This window comes from Oncorhynchus mykiss, chromosome 6 (assembly GCF_013265735.2).
Source record: "Oncorhynchus mykiss isolate Arlee chromosome 6, USDA_OmykA_1.1, whole genome shotgun sequence".
NCBI classification, from domain to species: Eukaryota; Metazoa; Chordata; class Actinopteri; order Salmoniformes; family Salmonidae; genus Oncorhynchus; species Oncorhynchus mykiss.
The window spans coordinates 39,286,762-39,312,727 of NC_048570.1; the positions used below are offsets into that span (position 1 = coordinate 39,286,762).

General features: G+C 42.4%; 1 protein-coding gene and 1 non-coding gene across 3 annotated transcripts in view; both read left to right on the forward strand.

Moving 5' to 3' along the window:
- The window catches only part of fancc (FA complementation group C), a 42,184-nt gene extending 16,847 nt beyond the window's left edge, over positions 1-25,337 (forward strand). For both annotated transcript variants that reach the window (XM_021606437.2, XM_021606436.2), the window contains 11 exons: positions 12,318-12,425; positions 12,602-12,666; positions 12,758-12,922; positions 13,540-13,696; positions 15,917-15,972; positions 17,381-17,480; positions 18,161-18,236; positions 19,279-19,366; positions 21,707-21,881; positions 22,816-23,028; positions 24,586-25,337. In XM_021606437.2, coding sequence (XP_021462112.2) covers positions 12,318-12,425; positions 12,602-12,666; positions 12,758-12,922; positions 13,540-13,696; positions 15,917-15,972; positions 17,381-17,480; positions 18,161-18,236; positions 19,279-19,366; positions 21,707-21,881; positions 22,816-23,028; positions 24,586-24,768 — 1,386 coding nt within the window. In that variant the 3' untranslated portion in view covers positions 24,769-25,337. The remainder of the gene's footprint in view (positions 1-12,317; positions 12,426-12,601; positions 12,667-12,757; positions 12,923-13,539; positions 13,697-15,916; positions 15,973-17,380; positions 17,481-18,160; positions 18,237-19,278; positions 19,367-21,706; positions 21,882-22,815; positions 23,029-24,585) is intronic.
- On the forward strand, positions 1,828-1,901 carry trnaa-ugc. The gene has a single exon. It is a non-coding gene; the product is annotated as a tRNA-Ala (tRNA).
- Positions 25,338-25,966: the final 629 nt, after the last annotated feature.

A 25,966-nucleotide genomic window follows, 5' to 3' on the forward strand; every position in this document is an offset into this window, starting at 1 on the left:
CGGCGAAGCATGGTGGTGGCAGCATCATACTGTGGGGATGTGTTTTCAGCGGCAGGGACTGGGAGACTAGTCAGGATTGAGGGAAAGATGAACGGAGCCAAGAACAGAGAGATCCTTGATGAAAACCTGCTCCAGAGCGCTCAGGACCTCAAGACTGGGACGAAGGTTCACCTTCCAACAGGACAACGACCCTAAGAACATGGCCAAGACAACACAGGAGGGGTTCAAACCCTTTGTTATGGCAAGCCTAAATAAGTTCAGGATTAAAAATGTCTTACGTCACCATAATAAGTTGCATGGGTTCACTCTGTGTGCAATAGTGTTTAACATGATTTTTGAATGACTACCTCATCTCTACCCCACACATACAATTATCTGTAAGGTTTCTCAGTCGAGCAGTGAATTTCAAACACAGATTGAACCATGAAGGACAGGGAGGTTTTCCAATGCCTCGCAATACAGAGTTTAATGTCTGTGATAGGAGAACTGAGGATGGATCAAAAACATTGTAATTACTCCACATTACTAACCTAATTGATAGAGTGAAACGATGGGAGCCTGTACAGAATAAAAATATAAAGACACTAAAGTAATACTGCAAAAAATGTGGCAAAGCAATTCACTTTTTGTCCTGAATACAACGTGTTATGTTCAGGGCAAATCCAATACAACACTCTCCTGAGTACCACTCTCCATCTTTCAAACATAGTTGTGGCTGAATCATGTTATGGATATGCTTGTAATCGGTAAGGACTGGGGAGTTTTTCAGGATAAAAAAGAAACGTAATGGAGCTAAGGACAGGCAAAATCCTAGAGGAAAACCTGGTTCAGTCTGCTTTCCACCAGACACTGGGAGATGAATTCACCTTTCAGCAGGACAATAACCTAAAACACAAAGCGAAATATACACTGGAGTTGCTTACTAAGAAGACAGTGAATCTTCCTGAGTGGCAGAGTTACAGTTTTGACATAAATCTATCCTGAAAATCTATGGTAAGACCTGAAAATGGTTGACAGATCTTGAAGAATTTTTTTAAAAGATCAATGGGCAAATATTGCACAATCCAGGTGTAGAAAGTTCTTAGGGACTTACCCAGAAAGACTTATAGCTGTAATCACTGCCAAAGGTGCTTCTACAAAGTATTGACTCAGGGGAGTGAATACATATGTAAATTAGATATTTCTGTATTTAATTTTCGATAAATTTGCAAAAATGTCTAAAAACATGTTTACACTTTGTCATTCTGGGGTATTGTGTCTAGATGGGTCAGAGAAAATATAAATGTAATCCATTTTGAAAATCAGGCTGTAACACAACAACATCTGTAATAAGTCAAGGGGTATGAATATTTTCTGAAGGCACTGTAACTCAATGCTAGTCAGCCTGCAAACTAAACACTTCTAATATAAATACAAAAAATGTGTATAACTAACCGAAGATAGACGACAGCCTGTCCTTTCCAATGGGAACAAATGAGTCAGTGGGCAGAACAAGCAATAATGGGGTGGGCCAAGCCAAGCTAGCGAGATACTATTGACACGTTCTAGCATTAATTAGCATATTTCCATTAGGGAACACCTACTCTGTGAAGTACACGTGTGCAATAACTCAATTAGACTTTGCACTCCTAAACAACACCGTTTTGGAAACGTCTACAAAACTTAGTCCACTCTGTTCTTAACCGATTCTAGTTTTGGTAACAGAGAACTGTATTGCGATCAAATGTTTTCATCGATGAGAGAATTTGCAGAATGTCTGCCAACATCCATCTTCAACAACTGCTGACCACTGGACTTCCTCTAACTACCATATCAATACCATATTATGTCCCGTGTGGCTCAGTTGGTAGAGCATGGTGCTTGCAATGCCAGGGTTGGGGGTTCGATTCCCACGGGGGACAAGTACGATAAAAAAATTGTATGAAAATGTATCCTACTGTAAGTCGCTCTGGATAAGAGCGACTAAAATGTCATGTAAATAAGTGGAAACGCCAAACGGATGCTTCACATTTATACATCTGGTGAAATATTTGTCTCATTGTTCTAACAGTGATGAATATGATTGAAGACAATGTGTGGGCTTGCCTCAGCTCAATAAAAAAATGTGTAGCCTACCATAGCCATTTATCTTTAATATATTGAATGAGTGAATTATTTCAAAAAGGCATAAAACGTATTTGGTTGTAATGTTTCACATCAAGGGTGGTCCATCCTCCAGGAGAGCTACAGGGTGTGCAGGCTTTTATTCCTAACCCCTCTAACAAACCACAATTTAGAAATGAGCTGCTCAATCGAACCTTGATAAACTGACCGATGTGTTTGAGCAGGGCTTGATTAGAAGCCTGCACACCCAGTATCTCTCCAGACTGAGGGTTGACCACATGTGTTTTACACAGTTGCCTAACAGGTATTCTACTTTGGGGGGTTAAGTGTCTTGCTCAATGACAGGGGATGGAACATGGGATCTGAGAGCAGTATTCCAGTGTTGAGACACCAGCAATTGTTGGTCGTGGAAATTTGGTGAAAAGTCATAATTCCATCTTTCAAAATGTGTATGAACCCTGAACCAAGCAGCGTGTCGTCCTTTACATTAACTTCCTGATCTCCTACTGGTCAGTTCAAGATCGGTGCAATGTGAAAACACAGTTTTCTTTACCCCATGTCATTATAATCACACGTAATAATCATTAATCGGAATGATAGGATGGCTGTAATATGCTATATAGCCTCCTCGACAGTGTTGATGAAATACGAACGCTATAGGTGGGTTGGAAAAATTACAAGCTCGCAACACACGTTCTTCATTGTAACTACATGTAACAAATAATTGAGGTCTGGTTCGAACTTTAGCAAACACACTGGCATGAAAACGGCCACATAGGCCAAGTGAACAAATTTGACAATCTTACTTCCTCATCTCTCTCCCTCTGCTGTCTATTTTCTCCTTTCTGCACCCTGGTCAAAAATGGTGCGAGCCCTAGCAAAGTCAATTTCGGGACTCTGGTGCCCCCATTTAAATTCTCATTAGAACCTCTTGGTGATCAATGCCAATGTGGGAGAATTTCTTGAGTTAGAATTCAGCGGGAACACTGGACACAAGGAGGACCTCAGCAAGGGCCGCTAGCTGAGTGTGTGCTGGGAACACGTCACAAATTCCACTGACACAGACTCCCGTCACATAGCCTACATCCTCCCTGCAGACAGTCAGAGAGAGAGCAAGTGGTTTGGAGGATTGAGGAGATGTTTCGGATAATCAAGTCTTTAAAAAAATATATATATATAAATATATATAAAAATGGAATTGTCAATACACCTGCATTTTCAGAATGCAACACCCAAAACATTTTGTGCTAATAAATGTTTTGTGAAAAATTATGAATTTTGGGTTAATGCAACCCCTGGAACTTTAGGTAAGTGGGCTAACAGTCTTGTGACATTAAAGAGACCTGGTTTGAACCCAGTCAGTCACCAGAGCAAGATTAAATAGGGAGGAGTAATGCTATCCGTAGAAGGGCTATGACAGGGCTATTAAACTATGCTGAACAACAATATAAATGCAACATGTTTCATGAGCTGAAATAAAAGATCCCAAAAATATTCCATATGCACAAGAAGCTTATTTCTCTATTTTGTGCACAAATTTGTTTATATCCCTGTTAGGGAGTATTTCTCCTTTGCCAAGATAATCCATCCACTTCACAGGTGGTATACATGATCATTACACAGGTACACCTTGTGCTGGGGACAATAAAAGGCCACTTTAAAATGTGCAGTTTTTGTCACATAACACAATGCCACAGATGTCTCAAGTTTTCAGGGAGCATGCAATTGGCATGCTGACTGCAGGAATTCCACCAGGGCTGTTGCCAGAGAATTGAATATTAATATCTTTACCATAAGCCGCCTCCAACATCGTTTTAGAGAATTTGGCACTTCGACCAACCGGCCTCACAGTACGTCCAACCACAGACCATGTGTAACCATGCCAGCCCAGGACCTTCACATCCGGCTTCTCCACCTGCAGGGTCATCTGAAACCAGCCACCCGGACAGCTGATGAAACTAAGGAGTATTTCTGTCTGTAATAAAGCCCTTTTGTGGGGAAAAACCAAGTGTGGCTACGGCCCGCGCAGTCGTGAAATCAGTAGATTAGGGCCTAATGAATTTATTTCAATTGACTGATTTCCTTACATGAACTGTAACTCAGTAAAATTGTTGAAATTGTTACATGTTGCGTTTATTTTTGTTCAGTATATTTTGCTATGGGGGGCAAATTGCTGGGTTTTTCACACTACCTTCTGCACGTCCTGTGAGCATCATAGAAGGGAACAGAAGGCACGATCATGTTTCAGAGATTCTTAGCTTTCAGGAATGGTGTCATAATAACTTCTAGCCCAAACGGTTCAAATGCTAGAACAAAATTCATAGGAAGAAAAATAAATTCAACATTGGCTTCAGAAACCGCTAGAACCCTGTTTAACACAGCGAGTGTTTGATTCTTTCTGTTCTCTTCTAGCATTCCTTGCTGGCAAAGTACCAGGATGTTTTTGAATCTGAATTTAGAGAACTGAATTTCAAAACTTCATCTGAATGCATCTGAGAAGTTTAAAAGTGAGGTTACAAGTTTATCAACTTTCAAAGCAGAATTACTTTCCCATTGTTTCTCAACTGTAGTGTATGATACACCATTTTCTCTACTTTTATCCAATGTAAAAAATACAATTGCAAATTTTGCTGGATAAGATCGAATTGAGCCGGTCGGTCATATAATATATGTAACTTTGGTAAACTTCAAATGATAGTTTGTAAACTTGATACACATACAATGAATGCAATATTTACCATATTGAAACTGTGTATACAGTACCAGTCAAAAGTTTGGACACACCTACTCATTCCAGGGTTTTTCTTTATTTTTACTGTTTTCTACATTGTAGAATAATAGTGAAGACATCAAAACTATGAAATAACACATGGAATCATGTAGTAACCAAAAAAGTGTTAAACAAATCCAATTATATAAGATATTCTTCAAAGTAGCCACCCTTTGCCTTGATGACAGCTTTGCATGCTCTTGGCATTCTCTCAACCAGCTTCATGAGGTAGTCACCTGGAATGCATTTCAATTAACAGGTGTGCCTTGTTAAAACTGAATTTGTGGAATTTCTTTCCTTCTTAATGCATTTGAGCCAATCAGTTGTGTTGTGACAAGGTAGGGGTGGTATACAGAAGATTTGGTAAAAGACCAAGTCCATATAATGGCAAGAACAGCTCAAATAACCAAAGAGAAACGACAGTCCATCATTAATTTAAGAAATTAAGGTCAGTCAATCTGGAAAGTTTCCTCAAATGCAGTCGTAAACCATCAACCACTATGATGAAAATGGCTTTCATGAAGACCACCACAGGAAAGGAAGACCCAGAGTTACCTCTGCTGCAGAGGATAAGTTAATTATCGTTAACTGCACCTCAGATTGCAGCCAAAATAAATGCTTCACAGACACATCTCAACATCAACTGTTCAGAGGAGACTGCATTAATCAGGCCTTCATGTTTGAATTGCTGCAAAGAAACCACTACTGAAGGACACCAATAAGAAGATGAGACTTGCTTGGGCCAAGAAACACGAGCAATGGACATTAGACCAGTGGAAATCTGTCCTTTGGTCTGATGAGTCCAAATGTGAGATTTTTGGTTCCAACCGCCGTGACTTTGTGAGATACAGAGTAGGTGAATGGATGATCTCCGCATGTATGGTTCCCACTGTGAAGCATGGAGGATGCTTTACTGGTGACACTGTCAATGATTTATTTAGAATTCAAGGCACACTTAACCAGCATGGCTACCACAGCATTCTGCAGCGATACGCCATTCCATCTGGTTTGCTCTTAGTCCCACTATCATTGGGTTTTCAACAGGACAATGAACCAAAACACACCTCCAGGCTGTGTAAAGGCTATTTGACCAAGAAGGAGAGTGATGGAGTGCTGCATCAGATGACCCGGCCTCCACAATCACCCGACCTCAACCCAATTGAGATGGTTTGGGATGATTTGGATTGGAAGAGTTTCAGAGAAGCAGCCAACAAGTCCTCAGCATATCTGGGAACTCCTTCAAGACTGTTAGAAAAGCATTTCAGGCGACTACGTCATGAAGCTGGTTGAGAGAACGCCAAGAGTGCTCAAAGCTGTCATCGAGGCAAAGGGTGGCTACTTTGAAGAATCTCAAATATAAAACATATTTACATTTTGTAACACTTTTTTTTGGTTACTACATGATATCATATGTGTTATTTCATTAGTTTTGATGTCTTCACTATTATTCTACAATGTAGAACATAGTAAAAAATAAAAAACAACTCTGGAATGAGTTTGTGTGTCCAGACTTTTGACTGGTACTGTATTTGAAATATAGAATTTGAATTTTCTATTAAATTGAAATGGAATTCAATTTATTCAATTCAGTTTCAAATCATGAAATATAAGTTCATTTATGAATTCAAATTCAATATCTAAATACAAATTTAAAAAATACTGAATTCAAATATAGTTTATTTTGGCACTTAAATCGCTCCATAACTTTGACTCTTCTAAGCCTATTGAAGTGATTTTTGGTAAAATGTATTTTCAACAGGACTTTTCTTGCCTGTAGTCCATTTCTTCCCAAATAAGAAATGGCTTATTAATGTGTTTGAGTCTCTGGGTTAGTGCAAGCCTTTGTTCCCCAAACCCTAAAACGTGTTTTGAAAAGCAAATGAAATGGCTTCAGCATGAATTTTCACCCTTAGAATAGATGAAAGGCAGAACTTATATCAGCTCTAGTTACTCCTTCTTTTAACCTGAATGTACAGTGTGTTTTTAGAGAAAGAGCGAGAGAAGGAAGAAGAAAGGATTCGAGGGTTTTCAACTTTCACAGAGTTCACACAGATGGCTTACCATAAACAATACTGAACCTTCACATTTTCCAGATTTAAATGTGTGTGTGTATTCTTTTGATTAATTTTTCATCTAATAAAATGTCTCGCTAATTAAAACAGTGCTTTTAAAGTAAACTTTTAATTTGCCAGATGTTTTTTGACCTATAAGAGGGGAAGTGGGGTGAGAGGCGTGTGCGTGTGTGTGTGGTGAAGGCATGATTTGTTGCCTTACAGTACTTTCTCACATAGCGCACAGCCTTTTTCTTCAGCCACTCATGACTTATAATGTGAGAAAGAGAGTGAGGGAAAGACCTTGTATGTCTTCAATAGTTTTGTAATCGTTAGAGACAGAAAAGTGGTTGTGTTAGATGGAGAGTGACAGTCACACAGCTGACTAGAACTAGAACCTCCAGTAGAGTCTGACTGGAACCAGAACCAGTAACATCCAGTAGAGTCTGACTGGAACCAGAACCAGAACCACCCAGTAGAGTCTGACTGGAACCAGAACCATTCAGTAGAGTCTGACTGGAACCAGAACCATTCAGTAGAGTCTGTCTGGAACCAGAACCATTCAGTAGAGTCTGACTGGAACCAGATCTAGAATCATTCAGTAGAGTCTGACTGGAACCAGAACTAGAATCATTCATCCTTGTGATGCTATGTCTTATGCCATCTGGCCTGGAATGCAGGCCTGCTTTCTGTTAGCTCTCTTCTCGCTCTTTCTCTCTCTTTCTTTCTCTCTCTCCATGTCTCTGGCGTCGTTGTTGTTGTCTCTGTGTCTGTAAAGGCTCTAGCCACCCAGTCTCTGTGTCTGTATAGGCTCTAGCCACCCAGTCTCTGTGTCTGTAAAGGCTCTAGCCACCCAGTCTCTGTGTCTGTATAGGCTCTAGCCACCCAGTCTCTGTGTCTGTAAAGGCTCTAGCCACCCAGTCTCTGTGTCTGTATAGGCTCTAGCCACCCAGTCTCTGTGTCTGTAAAGGCCCTAGCTAACACTGATCAGCTGCTCGTATGGCTCCAAGGCATCGTCTAAATTAGCGCTTTGAGCCTAATGTATGAACATTTCTTTGGTTTTTACAAATAAAGTTATTATTATCAGCATGTTATTAAATCAGAAACTTTGGGTCGTCTCTGTGTGTGTGAGCCCAGCATTTGGTGCTGTGTGAAGTGGTGAAGGGAAAGGGAGGAGTGGCAGTGCTCTGGAGCCCCAGTGTATCACAACTCTCTCATTATGGGACCCCCTCTCCTTCTCTCCATCTCATCGTTTCTTCTCTGCCTTCCTTCTGCACCAAGCCGGCCATCCCTGTCTCCTCCACATCAGACTGGGTCTAGTGTTTGATGGGTGCTGGTGGCTACATAGCTAAAGGCTGCATTTACTTTTTTTGATGGAGCCAGCCCACACATTATATCAGCCAATCATGGCTAGCGGGAAGGTTGTTGTCTTTTTCTGTGGCTAAATCAACTAGGCTCGTAATTTAACAATTGTATTCGTATTTACAGATGGCATACAATTTTGTTATTAAGCACATGTTCCAGAAGGCATTTCTGCTAAAAAACGCATATTTATAAAAAAAATTAAAAAAGTTTACGTTCAGTTGTCTCTCCTGTGAAGTAGTGACGCGCAATATACGCCTAGTTTCCTGAATCGAGTCGCATATAGTATGAGAGGGACAAAGTAACTATTTGGACAACAAAGTACTATTCCATATCTATTTCACCACCTCCTCCTTATCCTTTCTTCCGCTTACTCTCTATATCCTGCCGTCCAGCTAATCTCATTCTCTCTTCATCACTATCCATTAGTGTAGTGGGAGGGTATACGCCATATACCCATTTATTTTCCAGTGGGAATTGAGTATACTCACTTCTTAATCCCCACTGATACGTATCAAAGTAGTGATAGTGGAGGTATACAGCGTATCACTGAATAGGGCTGATGGAACAGATCGGAATGTTTAGCTTAAAATGTTGATAAACTATTATTTCGGCACATTTTAGGCGCAGCAATGTACGCACGGTGGTAGGCCTACGCGTGAATGATCCTAAATGATGCAATTTCCGGGAAAACACTTCTAAAATGGGGGCGGTTTTATGGACAGAGATGGAAATATCCATTAGAGAGAGGGGGGATTTAAAGATGCAACAACTATCATGGGTTACTAATATGATTAGGATAATGTTTTTTGGCTGCTAGGCAATGAAAACCAATAGCCTAGAGCAGGAGAACTCATATGAGGAAGTCTATCAAAATAATTGCCTCCAAAATCCCTTCCTAGGGATTGTGGCTATAGACTACTTTGAAGCAAGGTAAGACATGCCTCAAAATATGAAGTAAAACGTCCAGGTTTCAAACAGAATATAGCGATGCTAATGATAGGTCTGCTTGTCTTCTGGTAGATGGAAAGGCTTTCCCAAAACCCTTCTCTATTAAACTGCCTACCTGTCAGAATGATATCATGATTATTTGCATCAATCAAGTGGCCATTTATTTTGCAATCTCCATCTCATGTGCTACAGAAACAGTGCAAACCAACCAACAGTTCTAGGTGCCTGCACACATGAAGTAAAGGGTAGAAAAAAAAAAACATTCTTAGATTTCTTTCCCAGACCTGAAAAGTGGTCTCCTGATGTGGTTTAAGCATTGTTGTGGACTTGGAACATACTTTTTTTGTTTGTTTTACTGTAAAAACAAAGTGTGACTGAGAGCGAAAACCTGAAAAAATGTAGAAAAATCTGAAACTGGTGAATTTCTGACTCAGTTGACAGCCTCATTTATCTATTTCAATAGTTGGCCTACTATTAGCCTACTTGCACAGTACCGCTTGGATTGGCCTGATTGTGAAAGACCAATGTGGGATTTATCATTTTAGAGTGTATGTCACTGTTTCTAATAGAATTTCTCACACAGGGCACCTTTCTTTCCCTGGGCTGGCTGTTTGGAAAATGTTGGGCAAAATTAGAGTATTCTCACTTCTCCAGACACCACTACATCACTGTCACTATCTGATTTCTCTCTTCTCTCCCTCTCTCTCCTCTCCTTCTCTCCCTTTCTGCTCGTCCTCTACCAATTTCACCGTAGGCAGTACTTCAGTCTCTTAGGGGTTTTGGAGAACTCGATCATGACTGTGTAATTGTTAACAGCAGTCAAAGAATCGCCCATCAAAACCAGCCCAAGTCCTTGCACTGTTTTTTCCTTTCTTAATTTTAGACTTATGGAGTGATTTCTGTTCGCCAACTGTACGTCCGTGCCCCCAAGACCAGCTTAACTACAGACTTCAAGAGAAAAACAACTCAAACATTTGCCACTCATCCATTTTGTTCCTCTCCCTCATCGTCCCACATCCGAGAGTCTGACTGGAACCTTCTTTCCCTCTCTCTCTTTCTCTCCTTCACCATTCCATTCCTCTGCGCTCCCCACTAAACCCACTCTGCCCAGCCCTGGGTTGTATGTGTGTGAAACCACAGAGCCCACTGACTGACTGGCTGCCTTTCTCTTCAGGGCTCTTAGTCCTTCCCCAGTCTCCTTCCCTTCCTCTCTCTCTCCTTCATCTCACATCTTCTGTTTCCTCTCTTGTCCCACATCTTGTCTCTGATCTCCAGTCTTCTCTACTCACACACGCACGCACGCACACACACACACACACACACACACACACACACACACGTTTCTACTAATCTACAGTTGCTACTCACCAGTAGTCCTCGATCCATAGTGTTTCATGTTGCTCTTTTGCACTTTTGAATGGATTCAAGGCTCCAGTCATGAGGATGCACCATATAGTAGCTGTGATCAAAGTGAATAGCTGCAGAATGTTCACTCAGTTACTGTTGTCAGGTGAAAAGGTCAAAGGTGAAAGAGGAAAGTGTGACCTCCACACCACCACCAGCAGCTTTAGCAGCACCCTAACCAAGGCCTGGACTTAGGGCTTACCCTTCCAGCACTACCACATCTGAGAGGGCTTAGCATTAGATCAGTGCATCAGCACAGACTGCCTTACACTGTACAGTTGACAAGGGGCCGTATGTATCAAGCCTCTAGGATCAGGGGCCCCCCTCTCCATGTTGTCTTATTCATTGTGATCTAAATGGAAAAACTGATCCTCCTATTTTGCCCCAGCATTACAGGAAGACTGTTGTGGGGGTCTCTGCTGTGGGGGGCTCCACTGTGTGTCTATGAGACTGTGGCATGATGGCTAAGTCAAACTGGCAACGTGTGTTTGAGACACAACTCAATACACACAGTGAACATTTGCGATCTTAGGCTACTTGTTCTGTTTCAATGTATTTTCTCCTGTTTGGTGCCTACTGAACGGGCCCCCGGTGTTGTTTTCCTGTGTTGTCCAGTGAGGACTAGGTAGGACCTAGAATGGAGGATAGGGCTAGTGTTAGTTCTGAGATTATTTTTCACTCTGTGACTCTGATTTATACATGTTTGGTTTATTGGTTTATCGGAGACCCCCTCTGAAATATGCTTGTTAAAACCAGGGCCCCCGTAGAAGAATGTTAGTTTCTGAAGTGGCTCATATGTTGTCCATACATGCGCTCTCATGTAGCCACTGGAATGCCTTTCTTGTCCACATGTGGTTGGTATGATATGATACCATATGATCATGCTATGTACTCATTAGCTTTGAAGTTGTAGACACACTCAAACACTATATCAGGTTAGTCATTTATACTGTCAAATGTATCATTAGCCCACATGAAAAAAATACCAGTTTATTATAGAATACTACAGTACTTACTATAGAATTATATAGTAAACTGAAGTATACTGTAGAATGCTACACTACACACTGTAGTATCCCTCGATCATGTGTAGTACTTACTAAAGAATGTGGTAGTATACTGTAAAATACTATAGTAAATACTAAAGTATTATCTGCAAAAACACTACACTTTTTTAACTATAGTAAATACTACAGTATTTAATTAGCATGTATCCTGCCCATTCCCCTCCCCATATTGCAATTTGTGCCATAAGTGAGAAACCTACATGCCAAGTATAGACCATATTGTTTTCCCTACAGGTTATCGAACAGAGCAGAAGCTCTGAACTATCCATTCAGACCCCTGTCCTACCTACCTATATTATGGAACATTTAGTAGGTTTCCTAAACATTTAGTAGGTAAATACTGAAGTAATTTCTGCAAAAATACCACAGTAAATACTACAGTATAATACAATCCGCAAAAACACTACATTAATAACTATAGTATATAATAGTTTTTATTTTACTACAGTATTTATACTATAGTTAACTAAATACTACAGTATACTACAGTGAATACTACAGTAAAGTCGATAAAAAAAACCCCACAGTGAATACTTTTGAATGCATACGATAGTATACTGTAGTATTTTTTTAATGTGGGAGCCTACTGAACATTTTCTTTCCTCCCAGAATGTGTTATGTCAGCTTGCTACAGAAGAAGAGGACAGTGCAACACATATGTTAGTGAAACATATGGGCCTGCCACCAAAGGAATACAATGTAAAGGTTCTAAGAAAGGTATGAATGCTTGTTGATGTTCTTTCACATTTAATGAAGGATCTTATTTAAAAGGTCATATATTTCATAATATTTATTGACTGTGTTGTGTTGTGTAAGTGCGCACGCATATGTGTCTATGCATGTGTGTGTGTGTGTGTCTGTCTGTACTGTAACTTGTCCTTCTGGCTGGTCAGTTGGTGTGGTTGCTAGTGGAGGAGGTTGGGGAGAGCTGCAGCGGTTTGGCTGACCCTAACCAGAGGTACTGCGTCTGTTCCTCTTACTCTCCACCACATGCACTGTCCCAACTCTAGCTCTGTTCCGTTCCCCTGATGTGACCTCATTTCCCCCAGGTGTTCGTGTGACAGCGTTCTTGCTGCATCAGTGGCATGTGTCCCCCTGGTCACATGTCCTGAGACTGCTCCTCTCATTGGTGCGTTGCTGCAGCGGCCGGTGACCTGCGATAAGGCAGCCCTCAGCCAGGACTTCCTGGATGCTGTAAGCTCCGCCTACTCCAGGTAAGGACCGAGGGTGGGGAAACATTCTCCAGCGGCTTAAACCCTCAGTGTTTGGAGCTTTGAAGGAACCAGAGAGCTGGAAGTGTAGAAAACAAGAATGCTAGTGAATACAAACCCATCATGCAGTAGTCTCTCGAGACAGACTGGTTGCTTTCGGCAATGTACCAATGCTCCAGATTACACCTCTGTAGAAGTTCCGGCGTTAGTTGAGACAAGAGAGCGGAAATGGGGAGTGCGTCACCGGTAAGGTCACTGCCCTATGCGCTTGTTTGCCTAGCTAACGATGAGCACAATTCCCGCCCGCATTTATACCCCGCCTACCCAAACTTGTTGGGAGAGTTCTGTTTGAAGATCAACCTCCTGGGAACAAATGTTTTTCCCCTTTTAAAATGTCAGAGAGAAGCCGACATTCTCCCCAGACCTTGTGCCGTTGCCTAGCTTACGTTGCTCCAAGGTCTGGGATATCCGATACTAATCATGCCGCGATGTCACACTCCCTGAGGTTTGAAAGAGTGTCACCACCAGGCCAACCACACTGCTTCATTCAGTACATCTTGTTGACTGACATCTCACTGACCTTCACTGTGAATGTGTGTGTGTGTGTGTGCGTGTTGCAGAAAGTGTGTGTCTCTGGAGGCCCAGGCAGTGGTGTCTCTGTGGTGCCATAACCTGGCCAGCCTAGAGGGGGCAGTGATGTCTCTACTGGACTCTGTGCTCTCCAACCCAGCCTGCATACCGCACAACCTAGAGAACACCATCACTCACTCACTACTGGTATGTATTTTGGAGTAGGCAGAAGTTACCTCTAACCAATGATACAGGGTCAGATATGTCCCCCCTCCCAAATGGTAAGTAGAGAATTAGGGGAAGAGTAATATGATCCTAGATCTGTGGCACAGGAGGTTGGTGGAATCTTAATTGGGTAGAACAGGCTCGTGGTAATGGCTGGAGCGGAATGGTATCAAATATATCAAACACATGGTTCCGGGCCATTATTCTGAGCCGTTCTCCCCTCAGCAGCCTCCTGTGATCTGTGGTCAGGGGCAAATTCTACCTCTACCGAGATGGAGAGTGATTGGGGCCCTACAGTGTACACTCAGGAAAGCACAGCATCTACAGTATAGGTGTACTTAAATCCTGCAGCTTTCTCCATCTCCCCCTTCTCATATCGAGTTAAATCTAAGCTGCTCATCAGGTATGTTGGGGAGAGGGGACTTCTGTAAACAATTCTGTCTCTCTGCACTGTGTGTGTTTATTTACACAAACTACTCCTTCGTCCATCCCTCACTCCATCCCTCTCTCCATCCTGCCTCGATCTGTTTATTTACTCTACCTCATCCGTCTGCTGATTGGCCTGTCGTTATCACGTTGGCGTTTTACACACACACACACACACGCGTCTTCGACTTTGTTTGTTTGAGTGCATCTGGTTGGCTGCGTCTTTCGTAACTTGTTAACAGCGAGGGAGGCTTAGATTGTGTTTCACCTAGCCTTTCTGTTTGTTTGGATCATGGAGACATGTAGTGTGTGTGTGTGTTTCCGTGTGTGTGTTTCCGTGTGTGTGTGCCCGTGTGGGTGTGCCCCTGCGCCCACGTGTTTGTTTGTACGTGTGAGTGTGTGAAAGGCTTAGGAGCTGACTGGCTCTCCTCTCTCCCTCAGTTGTTTAAACTGCAATCAAAAATGGGAAATAAAAATTTGTATCACATTCTTGTTTTGAGCTCTTTCTCCCTCTTCCTCCCCCAATAACAATACACAAGGCCTTCCTGGGCCCGGCTAGGCTGCCAACAACAGGATGTTTGGTGCGTGCTGTAATTGAACCTCCTTAAAGTGTTAGTGGAATGTATGGAGGAGGACGCTAAAAACCCATCTGTTTTCACTAGGGGAAACCATCATCCCTCAATCACACACACATGCACGCACACACACCTTTTATATGGCTCCAGGATTGTCATATTTGATCTCTCATTTGTTAAACTGAGCAGAGGAGAGGCGATGTACTGCATGAGAAATATGTATCACGATTGATGATGGGAGTCCGAGGATGGGATGTCCAGTGTATGGAGTAGGTCTTGGGTAGGATGATGCAATGACATAATATGAACACTAGAGGGGGCTAGTTACTTTTACAAAGACCACCTCCCATTCAGTATCTGCTACAAGTTTAGACACAGTTCTAGGATCAGCTCATCCTCTCTAAATCTTCCTCAACCATTGGTGGAATGGGAGGTAAAACTGACCGTAGATCAGTGGCTAGGGCAGTGTCACTACTCTTGCCTCTCTGCTTCCATGGTTGGAGCAGAGCATCAATTGGGCTGTCTCTAGCATTGGTCTCGCCAACCTTTTACCTTCCAACCTTTGTGTCCCAAATGGCACCCTATTCCCTATGTAGTGCACTGCTTTTGACCAGAGCCCAGGGGTGGGGGGGTGAGATGGAGGTTGGAGTGATGGTGGTAGTTTGAAATATGCAATCAGCATTTTCCCACAGATTATTTTGCTCTCTTTCTTTCTTTCTCCCTCCTTCCCTTCCTCTCTCATATAGGATCAAAGCCCAGGAGAGACATGTGGTCTTCCTACATGAAGGGTTATTGCTATGAGAGGAACAGAAGGTGGCATGTTTTTACTGCCTTCTAGCCCATGAGAGGGATTGGAGGGAGCATAATTAAGGTTGTTCTGGGGGTAAAGATGCATGGAGAGGACGCGAGGAGAGAGAGAGGCACGCATGTACAGTGCAGCTGTTGAATGTTTTCACAGGGGCGTTTTTAAAACGTGTTAAATCTAAAACACATGATGGCGCGCTGCATTAGGAGATGGAGAGAAAAGAGAGAGAGTAGAATATTGGTAAACTAATGGTAAGGAACAGCGTATGAAAATGGACAAGTGTCATTTTGATGAGGGTAGACGGCGCAACAGTGACACCAAGTGGTGTATGAGATGAATTGATCCATACAGGCGACTCCTGACATGTAACCATGTTTGTGTTTGTATGTGTTTCAGCCTAAAGCCTGCTCCCAGCACGGCTCCATATTCTTAATAGTGAACGACATCTTCAGGTGAGCCATTGGGACACTTCATTCACACAAGTGAATACAGTAGATATACAATATTCCTACTGTAAACAATTTGATTACTCACTGATGTGTATATGTGACCGACCACCCCGATTTTAGATGTATTTTTATTTATACATTGAATAAAAGTAGCGACTCAGAGCTACAAAATGGTAAATAATACACTGCAGTTTAGGAACAATGGGAAAGTAATTTAGCTTTGAAAGTTGATCAACTTGTAACCCCACTTTTGAGAAAATGGCCCTTGAATGTTTTTGTACACCTACTGAAGAGCTGTAAACTTCCCCAGACACATCTAGCTAAGTGGATGGGTCACTATTGTCTAGACATATTCATGAAATGCAATAGATGGCCGTAGTCACCACCAGACACACCTGGATTTGATAGGTCATGTAATCATCTGGAGAAGTGGAGTCTTCTTTTAAGACATGTAGCTAGCTAGTTGCTAGCTAGATGAACAATGAACTGGAATCATCCCAACTCATACTACTACCAATACAAACATTGTCATAGCCGTAGTATGAATTTGCAGGTAGCTAAAGCTAACCAACTAGGCTCAATTTAGCTATCTAACATTAGTCTATAACTATCAATGCAAATGGATTTCTGATTCAAATAATATTACTACACAGATCATACACATAATGTTAGCTAGCGAGCCAGCAAGCTAACGTTCGCTAGCTAGCTAGCAGAACACTTTAACTTGCAATGAAAATGACTTTTTGACTAAATTAGAAACTTATAATATCTGAAAATGTAGCTAGACTCATGGATGAACGCTTTACGGTAGACTGAAACCATTTAACATTTGTTTGTAGCTGCATCTTGTTTGGACAGCGTTGTGTCAAGTCTCTCCGGTTCACACTGACCGTGGCACGTGCAGAAAGTAGCCCGTCACTTTTTTCTGTCGAAAACGCTGCTAAATTCAAGGCATCAATGTTGTTGATTAAAGTAGTCAAACTTTTGTAGTTCTCGATAGCTAACGTTATATCTTTCTGAAACAGAGCGGTAGAAAGGACTATCAACATATACTGAGCAACTCACATTATAGATAGAAGCATGCTACATGGCAGACCAATACAAACTCATCTCCTGGCATGTCCAGCCTATCCATTATCTCAGTCAATCATGGCTAGCGGGAAGGTTCCTGACTTTTTCCATGGCTAAACCAACTAGGCTCGTAATTGAACAATTTTATTTGTATATACGGATGGAATACATGTTTGTTATTAAGGCACATGTTCACATGTTCCAGAAGGCATTTCTGCCGGAAAATGCATTTTGATCAAAATAAATCTTTATGTTCAAATGCCTCTACTGTGAAGTAGTGACGTGCGTCATAAGCCTAGTTTCCTGGTAAAGGCTAATTGTCCTGTTCTGCTCTGTGTAGGTCCATGCTGGTGCAGGTGGAGGGGAACCAGACTCTGCTATCTCTTATCCACACCTTCACCATCTGCTTCCTCAGGGAACTGGCAGCCCTGCAGCCTCAGGTATGGAGGCTCCTAAACATAGAAATATAATTAATAGAATTGCCTTGGAAACTCTAGGCAATTTGACTGGTAAAGTCATGGGTGCACTCAAAATGAACGCCAGTCCATCCATTAATGGCATCATTGACTTGAATTGGGCTACCCATTCTAGTGGTTCTGTTTCTGTGGTCCTAAGCAGGCAGAACAGTCGTAGGTTGCCTAGACTACAACCACGACTATAGGGTGTGTTACCTGAGTATATGAACTCCATCTCAACTCTCAATAACACATCAATCTACATACCACCCCATACTGCACCACCAAGCACACATACACACACACACAGGTTCTCCCCTATTCCCTTAGCTTCTACAAATCATGAGATAGAGCTCACCCCTATTTGAACTGTACAGCCAGCCACACCTTTAGGCCCAGCTATAGGGGACCTTCATCCATACGATCTACAGTGTAGTCAGTTCTCTAGGACACACACTCTTTTTTGTCCTCTTTCTGTTCTAGCAGTGGAAAAGCCTTGATGTTTTTCAAAACGTTCATTTGACAGCCTTTAGGTTGGGATTTTTAGATATATTGCATTGTTGTCTTGCTAACTCGACTGGAGGGCTCTGACAATGTTCTGCATTGTATTATAGGTTAACTTTGTCTGTTGCCTCTTACCTGTGTGTGCGCGCCTCTTGTTTCAGGAATGTGTGTCCTTGAAGGCCTTCTTCCCACACACACCCCAGAGCTTACTGGCCCCTCTGCTGACCCATCCTTCAGGTAGGATGCGTGTGGGATCTCTTATGTGTAAATCATTTTACCCTCTGAGTGAATTAATGGCTTTCTGTGTCTCACCAATCAATAACTGTTACTTATAACATCTGTGTAACAGCTACATTAAAATCAGTAAGTGATTAACATTTTTACATTTGAGTAATTTAGCAGACGCTCTTATCCATAGCGACTTACAGGAGCAATTTGGGTTAAGTGCCTTGCTCATTGGCAGATTTGTCACCTTGTCCACTTGGGGATTCAAACCAGGGACCTTTCGGTTACTGGCCCAACGCTCTTAACCACTAGGCTACATGGTACTTTGAAAAAGGTAGTTACTAATTTTCATTATTCCTCTCCATCATCAATACTCACAAGATCATATCAGTAACTGAGCGTTATCCTTGGTTACCCTTTACTCAATATATCTGCTTTCATCACAGTAATGTTTAAAGTGATCAAGATCAATCTCTACTGCGCTTGGATATTGGTCTATTTGTGTAGGGGAATGTTTCATCACAGAATGATACAGTTATCCACATCTGCCAGAGTAGTCTAGGCTATACCTGTATACCTGTATGAGTATGTTGAATGTTCTAGGATGGCAGGTAGCTTAGCGGTTAGGGCCAGTAACCGAGAGGTCTGGTTCGAATACCTGAGCCAACGCGGTGACAAATCTGTCGATCTGCCCTAGAGCGAGGCACTTTAACATCATTTGCTCCAGGGGCGCCGACCTACTATGGCTGACCCTCTGAAACAACTCATTTCACCGCAGAACAACTCAGTTCACTGCACCTATCCATTTTTTTCTGAGGTATGTTAAAGTGTGTTGCCAAACCCAAGTACCCCGCAGGCATGGCTTATTGACATCTAGCATTGCCGTTTAGGAACATGCTGGCTACCAGCCAACACTCAAAGTTAATCATTACACACTGTGTGTGCGTGCCTGCCTGCCTGCTTGTGTGAGTGATTGAGTATTTGCGTGCGACCAATTGACACCAATGCATGGTTTGAGTTATGCATCCCTCTCATCTCCTTCCCCCGCCCCCAGAAATGGCCCAGGAGGCGTGGCCAGAACACCTGGCCTGGATCACTGCATCACTACAGAGACTCACTGAGGAAGAGGAGGAAGGCAACAGGTGAGAGGGGAATACCTTGGGCTTTTCATTAGTCAGGCACAGAGTGCTGACGTTGGTTCAGTCAGTCTAGCCATAAATATGAACAATTATAAATATGTAATAGACTGTACAACTTCAAACTTCATTTTTCAAGTTGGTTATGATCTGTGAGTCTGGGAGTTGTTCATGTTTTATGAGCTATGTCTCTTCAGCTCCATTGATGCGGTTCCCAGCATCACCTCACCTCTATTTTCTCTCTCCGCTGCTGCTTACATGATATTTCCCCCCATATACAGTTGAAGTCGGAAGTTTACATACATCTTAGCCAAATACATTTAAACTCCGTTTTTCACAATTCCTGACATTTAATCCTAGTAAAAATGACCTGTCTTAGGTCAGTTAGGCTCACCACTTTATTTTAAGAATGTGAAATGTTACATTAATAGTAGATAGAATGATTTATTTCAGCTTTTATTTCTTTCATCACATCCCCAGTGGGTCAGAAGTTTACATACACTCAATTAGTATTTGGTAGCATTGCCTTTAAATTGTTTAACTTGGGTCAAACGTTTCGGGTAGCCTTCCATAAGCTTCCCACAATAAGTTGGGTGAATTTTGGTCCTTCCTCCAGACAGAGCTGGTGTAACTGAGTCTGGTTTGTGGGCCTCCTTGCTCGCACACGCTTTTTCAGTTCTGCCCCCAAATTTTCTATAGGATTGAGGTCAGGGCTTTGTGATGGCCACTCCAATACCTTGACTTTGTTGTCCTTAAGCCATTTTGCCACAACTTTGGAAGTATCCTTGGGGTCATTGTCCATTTGGAAGACCCATTTGCGACCAAGCTTTAACTTCCTGACTGATGTCTTGAGATGCTGCTACAGTATATCCACGTAATTTTCCTCCTCATGATGCCATCTATTTTGTGAAGTGCACCAGTCCCTCCTGCAGCAAAGCACTCTCACAACATGATGCTGCCACCCCGTGCTTTATGGTTGGGATGATGTTCTTCGGCTTGCAAGCCTCCCCCTTTTTCCTCCAAACATAACTATGGTCATCACAGTTCTATTTTTGTTTCATCAGACCAGAGGACATTTCTCCAAAAAGTATGATCTTTGTCCCCATGTGCAGTTGCAAACCGTAGTCTGGCTTTTTTTATGGCGGTTTTGGAGCAGTGGCTTCTTCCTTGCTGAGTGGCCTTTCAGGTTATGTCGATATAGGAATCGTTTTTCTGTGGATATAGATACTTTTGTACCTGTTTCCTCCAGCATCTTCACAAGGTCGTTTGCTGTTGTTCTGGGATTGATTCGCACTTTGCACCATAGTTTCATCTCAAGGAGACAACGCGTCTCCTTCCTGAGTGTTATGACGGCTGCGTGGTCCCATGGTGTTTATACTTGCGTACTATTGTTTGTACAGATGAACGTGGTACCTTCAGGCATTTGGAAATTGCTCCCAAGGATGAACCAGACTTGTGGAGGTCTACTTTTGTTTTTCTGAGGTCTTGGCTGATTTATTTTGATTTTCCCATGATGTCAAGCAAAGAGGCACTGAGTTTGAAGGCAGGCATTGAAATACATCCACAGGTACACCTCCAATTGACTCAAATTATGTCAATTAGCCTGTCAGAAGCTTCTAAAGCCATGAGATCATTTTCTGGAATTTTCCAAGCTGTTTAAAGGCACAGTCAACTTAGTGTATGTAAACTTCTGAATTTGAGTTTTGATACAGTGAATTATAAGTGAAATAATCTGTCTGTAAAAAATGACTTGTGTCATGCACAAAGCAGATGTCCTAACCGACTTGCCAAAACTATATTTTGTTAACAAGAAATTTGTGGAGTGGTGGAAAAATTAGTTTTAATGACTCCGACTTCTACTGTATCATATTGTTCTATCGCTTGTGTTATCCCCTGAATCAGAACACACTACTCACTCCTGATTCCACCAACGTATTAAAGCTTCTTAGCTAGAGAGCAGAGGGGGAAGATTATAGTGAATGAGAGAGAGAGTGGTAGAAATCAATAGCAGAGAGAGTGGGGGGGGAGTGAGAGAGGGGGAGGGAGAGAGAGAGAGAGAACACTGAGAACATAGAGAGCAATCGTGGCTTCAGTTGAGGCTTTTAACTTGGCCCATTATCTTGACCGCTCTATTCCGGAACGCCATGCCAAATTCCCAACCGTACCCAGCCAGTGATCCCCCTTCATTATCTCATCGTCTTACTCTCTTACTAATCTTCTTCCCTATCATTCTCTGTCCTCTCCCTCTCTCTCTGCATGTTCTAGAACACGCCCTTCATCTTCCCGCCATCTCTCAGATGATGATTGGGTGCTAGGTTAATTCCCTGTGTGTGTGTTGTCCTCCAGGGGTCAGTGTGGAGTGTTTGAGGCCTGGTTCCTGCTGGTGCAGTGTGCTGACTGGTTGGAGGTAGCCAACCAACTACTGGTCTCAGCCAGACCTCAGGACTGTGGCCCCTTGCTGTGGCTCCTCACCTTCTATCACCACCCTACCAACAGGGGGCACCAGCGGACACAGCAGCTGGTATGTACTGGCTGGCTGGATGCAAAGGGTTACTGTTGTCAACTCCCTCGATACACTGAGTGTACCAAACATTATGGACACCTTCCTAATATTAGGTTGAAGCCCCTCCCCTTCTGCCCTCAGAACAGCCTTAATTTGCTGGGCATGGACTATACAAGGTGTTGAAAGAATTCCACAGGGATGCCGGGCCATGTTGACTCCACAGTTGTGTCAAGTTGGATGGATGTCCTTTGGGTGGTGGACTATTCTTGATACACACGGGAAAAACTCAGCAGCGTTGCAATTCTTGGCACAAACCGGTGCGCCTGGCACCTACTACCATACCCCGTTCAAAGGCACTTAAATCTTTTGCCTTGTCTCAATTGTCTTAATGCTTAAAAATATATATTTTTTTACCTACCTCCTCCCCTTTCAACTACACTGATTGAAGTGGATTAAACAAGTGACATCAATAAGGTATCATATCTTTCACCTGTTCAGTGAAATGTTTTGTTTACTCAGTGTAGATGTCATTGTCCTTACTGACCTGTCATGGCTGGTCTCAGAATAGCTTGGCCAATAGATAGATGAATAATGGACTGAGGGATGAATAATAGATTGCTTCTCCGGGTTAGAAGGCGAGAGGAAGGGAAAAAGACATGGAGAAAGGGAGAAGGGTGAGGGAGGCTGATCTGGTATTGATCCCACTCGGAGTGCGTCTGCCTGGCTATTCCTGGGTTTCATCTCTCCTGGCTGTCTCCTCTCTACCCTGAGGGGCCTACACACACTGTGGTCAGAGATCAGTTGAGGTCTATAGAGGGCATAAACTTTGGTTGACTCTGAAGACATTCTTTTGCGCCTATCCGTCCGGCCGTTGTCGTGGAAAACGACTACATTTGAAAACGACAGGCTTCCAGCTGAAGCTAGTTTCCTCCCGTTCCTTCTCTGTTTACAGGTGGCGGCCAGAGAAGTCTGGGATCACCTGAGGTCACTCTTCCTGCTCTCGGCTCCTCCCCTTCCTGCTGACCGACTGCAGTCATTGGCCGAGCTGATGTCAGCCGTCCCCCAGCAGCCGTCCCTGGACTCGCTATTGGTCGTCAGCCTCCTGGGCAACTTTGCAGTTTTCTCCCACAACCCCCTGAGTGGTGCCAGGGAGATAGTCCGCATGGTGAGCTAACAACTTTACCCCTCTTGATGCACGCACACGCAAAACCACACACACAAGGCTGGGCGATATGGCCTAAAAATCATGTCTTGATTTTTTTTCAAACTCATGGGCAATTCACGATATACACTGTGTGTACAAAACATGAAGAACTTCCTAATATTGAGTTGCACCCCTCTTTTGTCCTCAGAACAGACTCAATATGTCAGTGCTTCCCACAGTTGTGTCAAGTTGACTGGATGTCCTTGATACACACGGGAAACTGTGGAGAGTGAAAAACCCAGCAGCGTTGCAGTTCTTCACACAAACCGGTGCACCCGGGACCTACTACCATACCCTGTTCAAAGACACTTAAATCTTTTGTCTTGCCCATTCACCCTCTGAATAGCACACATACAACAATCAATCTCAATCATTTAAGGCTTAAAATCCTTATTTAAGCCGTCTCTCCCCCTTCATCTACACTGATTTAAAGTGGATTTAACAAGTAACATCAATAAGGGATCGTAGCATTCACCTCGGTTCACCTGGTCAGTCTATGTCATGGAAAGAGCAGGTGTTCTTAATGTTTTTGTACACTCAGTGTATATCTAAATATTTTTAAACGGTTTTCTCTACATAAGCATTGTTTCATAATTAAAGGTCGAGACCGTGCGTTTCAAACAGTCCGGAGTAACAACATATCCAGGGCTTGTAAAGTTATACCTAGGCTAAATATATAGCCTTCCACAACCATACGATCCACTTATAATTTCATTATTTCATCAAAATAGTTTAACCTGCTTTTTTTTTGAATAATTACTGATCTGACTTTCAAGTCTTGTCTGTAAAAAATGCCTTTTTTGTAACAAATTTAACCAGAACCTTGCACATCCGCTAATAACGACCAACTTCTTCTGGCAGGAATGACAGAAAATGAACACAGGTCTCATAAACCATCTCTGAAGCACATGCCCACGTGCTAGGGAGTAGCCAGCTAATCTTTAGAAGTCTAGCCAACTTGGATCTATTTGCTTGCTAACAAGGTAGAACAGTTGAACTGTTACGAATACACCCTCCTGTCCGTCTCCAACTGTTTGAACAACATGGCCTGTTCACTTTGTTAAGATGTTGAACTCCAGTGGTCTACCTGGATTAGATGCTTATATCTCCGAATGAGAACGAGTTACCAATTCCTTATATAAATGCATATTTTTATGCTCATTGCACATTTATAAAACACGGACTACACAGCTTGCACATAAGTGTGTAGCTAAAATGCTGCTTGCGGTGCCGCATGCGACAAACCGAGCATTAATTTTCCACAATCATGTTCATTGATACTCCCGTTTTAGTAGGGTCTGCTCTGTAAAGGGTACCGTTAGAAGGGGAATCGACCGTTTCTGTTGGACCAAACCTCAGAAGCAAATTGTGTGTGTGTGACAGACAGACAGACAGACAGAGCAAAGAACCAGTTTTTTTCTCTCCATCCCTCTCTGCTCATGATGTCGTCACTGTTATGTGAACACAATTGTCTGGCTCTAATATACCTGTGTATATCGTGTGTGGTGTGTGTTCCAGGTGGTGCAGCGATCAGGGCTGGTCCGTGAAGCAGTGTGTGTTCTCAACATGGTTGAGCTCCGACTAAACAGAGAGAGAGCCTCCTCCAGCCTCACCGACAGAGTTACGCTCAGGACCAGGGCTCTTCGGGGCACACTCACACACATGGCACAGCACGACACACACACACATGGTACAACATGACACAGACACACAGCCACTATGGCAGCGATGGGATACACACACTGCCGTGCCAGGCTGTTCCACCAACCGGGCGCTGACAGGATACACACAAACAGACGCTACAGATACGACAGTGGGAGGACATACAGTCACAACTAGACACACAAACGTATCAGGACACACTCTTAGCCATGCAAGAGCAACAAGTCATAAAACGTGCCCTAACCCTTCCACTCATATTATTGCCTCAGAACACATTCCTCTCATTACACACACATGGGGAAACATCCGTTGATTTGAAGAAGGGAAATGACATGCAACAGCACCTGATATGGACACAATGTCTTTCTCTACAGAATGCCTCTACACCAACTATACTGCATTGTACGGTACAAACCTATACTAAAGAAATGTCACGTCAACCCTTCTTCAAGTCTCATTATAAATACGGATATATTTCTAATTTGTTAATTATTACAATCAGAGTAATGGTCTATAACCTGATCTGAGTCATGTTTTTTTTTTATTCTGTATATTAGACTCACATGTAGGACAAAACAATAAAATCATATGTACAGTACCAGTCAAAAGTTTGGACACACCTACTCATTCAAGGGTTTTTATTTATTTTTAAAATGTTCTACATTGTAGAATAATAGTGAAGACATCAAAACTATGAAATAACAGACATGGAATCATGTAGTAACCAAAAAAGTGTTATACAAATCGAAATATATTTTATATTTGAGATTCTTCAAAGTAGCCACCCTTTGCCTTGATGACAGCTTTGCACACTCTTGGTATTCTCTTAACCAGCTTCACCTGGTTATGCGGCACTGATATTAATCAGAAACATTTATTCTAGTGTCAAAATTGACTACAAAGTGTAAATAGGATAATTTTGGTCATCAAGTCAGTCTCGTCCAAAACTGAGGTTTGCTAGATAATTAGGAAAAAATGGTATGTCACAGAAATATCGTAAGAATTTTCCTTGGGTTTATTTTAATCCTGCCCACAGCTGGCAGCACCGAAGTTATCATCAATTTGAGACTCAGCTGTACGCGATCTGATTATAATGCCCATGTGATTCTAATGTGATTCTAATGCTCATGGTCAGTTGGGTTTGACATTCGACATCCCTATGGGACTAGTTAGAGACCATCAGTAAATTACAAAATGTACATGGGACAATATTTTCAAATGTCAATAGCTCCAAATT